The 6199-nt window shown below is 17.3% G+C and overlaps 1 protein-coding gene across 1 annotated transcript; it reads right to left on the minus strand.

Moving 5' to 3' along the window:
- Positions 1–4573: 4573 nt before the first annotated feature.
- On the minus strand, positions 4574–5641 carry LOC122244066 (magnesium-dependent phosphatase 1). Its single transcript, XM_043001871.2, has 2 exons — positions 5251–5641; positions 4574–4804 (listed from the first exon to the last, which is right to left on the minus strand). The coding sequence occupies exons 1-2, from the start codon at positions 5538–5540 to the stop codon at positions 4621–4623; spliced, it is 474 nt and encodes a 157-aa protein (XP_042857805.2). The 5' UTR covers positions 5541–5641; the 3' UTR covers positions 4574–4620.
- Between the last annotated feature and the right edge of the window lie 558 nt (positions 5642–6199).

Genomic DNA, 6199 nt, shown 5'->3' on the forward strand with positions numbered 1-6199 from the left:
CTATATATATATCTTTCTCCCTACCGAGATAGATTAGCCTAGTGATAGTATGTGTGTGTATATCATTATATATATATATATTGAATATATATGAAATATATATACGCACTATAGTACGCAGATATATTAGGTATATATATGACTGATATGTATGTGACATATATATATATATCGTATATATATATTTATATATGTTATATTGTTTAAATACATATATATTCAGTAATAATATATATATATAGTATAATTATATATATATATATATATATATAATATATTGATGTATAATATTATATACATAGATATGTAATATAATATATATATATATTGTATTATATATATACACATATATAAATATACACATATATTCTTTTATATAATATATATATATATGATATGTTTATACGAATATCATAATAATATATATATCATATAATATGATGAGTAATAAGAATATTATTATATGTTTATATATGATATATTATTAGTGAATATTAATTTTATATTATGGATTATATGATATTAGAAATTATATGTATGTAAATGAGTATAATGTAATATTTAATGTATTTATTATCTATATTATCTGAATTGTGTGTGTAATGAAATATAACACAGAATTATTATATATATGTAGTATAGTCATATTTTATATATTATTTACATGTATACATGTTATTACTAATATATTAGATAATAATAGATAAATATATACATGACATAAGTATGATATTACTACTTATTTGATTTATAAATTCTAATTTCGTATTTAATATAAATTAAGAATAATATTAATATTAATTATATAATAGTAGTATTTATATATAAATTAATTTACTATATATTAATGTTGAAATATGTGATAGATGTTATAATGTGAATATATGATTCTAGGTAATTGCAATGACTGATTATTATTCTCTGTAATATTCATATATATATTATATATATAATATGAAGATATTGTGATGATAATGTCGATATTATATATTTTTGATTTGTATATATTTATGTGTTCTGCTACTTAGATTAATGAATAGATAATTATATATATGATTTTGATATATGATATATAGATGTAATGTATATATGTATAGATAATTTATATATATATATATATATATATTTGTGAGTATTTGATGTGTAGATGTATATAGTTTATGTATGTTATGTATTGATATATACTGATGAAGCGCTATATGTACTAGTATAAGATATGTGAGTATATATTCATGAACGCTATTCGCAGATGTCTATATATAGATTATATATATATTTATATATATTTATATATTTATAATATATATACTTTATATATATATGAATATATATGTATAGTAAATGGATACATATATTAAATATTATATATATATATCTTTATATATTTATTTATATACAAATATAAATATATTAATATATATATATATTACATATAAGATCAATATAAATATATAGATATATATATCTATATATATTTATATAATATATTATATATTTATGATTATTTCATACTTATTTATATATATATATATTCATATTTATATCTACTTTATATATTTATATATATAATTATGTATATATATGTATTTAATATAAATGTGATATATATATATATATTACATATATATATATATATATAAATTATATATATATTTACTTATATATATATATATTATATATGTGAATATTTATGTATAATATATATATATATATATCAATTTATATATTATACTTTATATTATATACATAGATATATATATATATATTTATATATCTCTATATGTATTATATATATTTATTTTAGATATTCTTATATAAATTTAATATATACATATATATGTATGTATTATATATATTTTATACTATATTATATATATATCTATATTTATATATCTAAATAATATTAGTTATATTCATATGAATATCTATCATATATATATTTATGTATATATATTATATTTATATATATATATTATATATATATAGATGTTGATATATATATTATATAAAAATCACATAAATATATATATTAAGTACTATTGATTACTATATTCATTACTTAATTAAATATAGAGATATGTTATTTGTAATATATTATATATATCTATATATATATAACATTTATATATATTTATATTATATTATATAATATTATATATTATATATGATCATCTATTATTTATTTATATATATCTATATATATATATATGTTATATATGTATTTATTGTTATATATGTTTATTATATATATATATATATATATATATATATGTATATTATTTAGGTATATATTATTAACTTTTATATATATATATATATATCTACTGTCATATTTATATCTATATATATAAATGTATATATGTATAGATATGTCTTATTGTTTATTATATTATATATGTGTATATATATGAATATATAATATGTTTATATATAATATTTATGTGTATATTATGTAGTATATCTATATATATATATAATATTTATATATGTATATATATATGGATGATGTATATATATATATATTATATATATATATATATTATATTATATATATGTATATATATATAAGATATATAAAATCTATATATATATATATATCTATATATATATATATATATATATCTGGATATATATGTGTATATATCTATGTTAATATATGTTTCTATATATATGGTATATTTAAATGTATTTTTCTGTTTACATATATATTATTTGTTATATATAAGTAGTATATTACACCCCCCCATATATATATATATATAAATCTATGGTATATATATATGTAATATGTATATATATATACATATTATATCAGATATCATATCTATATATGTAGTGAGGAGCTATATACCTATATATTTGTGTATAACTATGTATATGTCTATATAAATGATACGTATGTAATATATATGTCTAGGTAAATCTATATGTATATATATAATACAGATATACATATATAATATATATTTCTTATATTATCGTATATATATGTAATAGTAATATATATATGTATATGTATATTTATATGTATAAGTATATTATTCAGATATATATATTATAAATTAATATCTATATATATGTGTATCTATATATATTATATTTATTGTATAAATGTTGTATATATAAAAAAAAACATATATATGTCTATGTAAATATTTTTATATAAGTGTATATGTATGTATATAATATATATGTATATGTAAATGTATATATAAGTATATCTAAATATATTTATATATATGTCTATGTATATGATATATCTATTTATATAAATATATGTTATATACATATGGTTATATTATATGAATATATATAAGTATATTTAAATGTATTGTATATTATATATATATTTAATATATATATATTATATATATATATATTATATGTATATATATGTATATGTAAATATAAATATATATTATCTATATATATATATATGTATGTGTATATTATATATGTATGTTCTATGTAATAAGTTTATAAAATATATGTATGTATATGTATATGTATGTATTTGTGTATATATATACTGTACTATGATATCTATATATGTATATGTATCATATGCAATATTATATATATATATTATATATATATATATATATCTATTTAATATCTTCATATATTATGAATATTATTATCTATATAAATATATATCTATATTATTCTATTATAAATAAATAACATTAACTCTATATAGTCATTTACTCTCTTATATATTAACTATATTTAATATATATATATATTATGTATATATATACATTATATATATATATATTTATATAAATGTTTATTTTTATATATGAAAATATTAAACATATGTATAATATATATATATAAATATATAATTCTTTTATAAATATATGATTATTTATATAAGGTACATATATATATGTCTATATAGTATAATAATATGTAAATATGTGTATATATTTTTATATAAGTATATATATATATATGTCTTATATGTATGATATGGATACATATGTGTATAAATGTATGTATATATATGTATATATGGTATATATGGTAACATATGTGTATATATTTAGTATATATCTGTTGAGTATATATATATATCTAAATATATATATATTATATATATATATATATATATATATATATATATATATGCATATAAATGATGTTATATATTAATGTATGGTTATATATTTCTCTCTCTCTCTCTCTTCTCTCTCCCTTTCTCTTCTCTCTCTCTCTCTCTCTCCTCCTCTCTCTCTCTTTCTTATTATATATATATATATATATATAATTATTATGGTCCATATATATGTATGTATGTAGAATAAGATTGTATTTTTATATTAATAATATTTATTTATATATATATATACTTATATTATTTAGTGTATTTATATGCTTATATATTTGATTATATTTGTTTTTATATATATATATTTATAATATGTATATATATATATAAATTTATATATATATATATATATATGTATATATATATATATATATATATATATATATATATATTTGTATATGTATATATATATATTAATTACATATACAAATAGTAATTATGTAATAATATTTAGTCATACAATTTTAACATAAAATTTATATTTTGTTGCCATGATAAACTCTGATTCACTTTTCATCAGTTTGCTTCAGTTTGGCAAACTCCTTTAATCCTTCCTTTATCACTTTCTTGGTGACACCATCTTCAATCAGGATCATCAGCACACCAATACGATCGAGGTCCCTCTTGTTCCTTTCTTCATCGTCAAAGAAGAGCATCTCACTGAATTCTATCCTAGATTTTGCCTTAATTCTGAAAATATAAATTTGTCAATATCACTGGTTAGATTAATAAACAAAAAATATCTTATTTCAATTATAATGAAATCAATATTGACATCAAATTGGCATTCTTTTGAATCCTGTACTTCATAAATCTTGAGATTTGATGTACAAATATCACTTGGCAATTCATAAAAAAAGAATTATAATTTTCTCCTGCGTGTATGTACATTCTAAATGTACATTTTTTCATTTCGTTCATTTTTTTTATTAGCAATATTAGCAGACAGCAACCCTAATTAGTGGTAATAATAAATGGATTATGATGGTAATGCACAACATAGTCACCAAATATACATCAAAATGTAAAAAAGAGTTTAGTTGGTAACCTCCTTTAAAATCACCAGCATTAATCAATAATAATGCTGTAATGATAACTTTTGTTCTGAAAGAATATGTATTACAAGTCTTAATTACCTTTCAAAATGATTAATTTTGCTCCCAGGGTATATCTCCTTATATGTAATGTATTTATCCCAATCATACAGGTTTAGAAGCTGATTAGCCCCATTTATTTCTCCTGTTCTTGAAGCAACAGCTATGGCATAGCCCTCTGCATGAAGCTCCTTCAAAATCTCTGCTGCCTCTTTATAGGGTTTAACCTTTTTGTTCCAACGATCTACAATCTGCCCCTTCCTGAAATCAAATAAATAAGTGAAAAGTCCATGCCTTAACTTAATATATATACCTGATCCAATACAATACATAGTGAAAAGAAAACCAAAAGGCAATATTTTACAAGTAGAAACAAACAACCCTTATGACACTGGCTTATTACTTTACCCTGTTACATAAAAAACAACACCAAGGACACACAAATGTTAGACAGCATACATTAAATCTATTTTGTTTAATGAGCATACATAAAATAACTTAATATAACAACATTAAACTATAGATAACTATCAATATTGGTTGAAACTGTAAGAACTTTATTCTGCTTCAATTACTCTTTGGAGAGGTTGATCCTTACTGACGTGTCTTTCTGAAAGTGAGGTGTACTGCGTATCCACCCAATAGAGGCCAAAGTGTATAATGCTGTTGACAGAGCGAATTGTAACATTAATTATATTTACATGAATTAGTGAAACTAGCAATTATATCTATTAGAGATAAGTTTGTGATTGTGATTTAGTGTTGTGAAGATTTATTAGTGTGTTAGATCTTGTTATGTAGTGGTTGTGTTTGTGTGATTTTATTAATTGTTATTTTGATAGAGTGTTAGATTTATTGATTGTTTGTGATTGATATAGAATATAGTAGAGTTGTTATGCATTAGCAGATACACACTCACACTCTCACACACATATATAAATAGTGTAGTATATATATAATTATATATGATATTATATATGATATATTTAGT

This window comes from Penaeus japonicus, unplaced genomic scaffold (assembly GCF_977035675.1).
Source record: "Penaeus japonicus unplaced genomic scaffold, GWHDUDI00000001_assembly GWHDUDI00000003, whole genome shotgun sequence".
Lineage (NCBI taxonomy): Eukaryota > Metazoa > Arthropoda > Malacostraca > Decapoda > Penaeidae > Penaeus > Penaeus japonicus.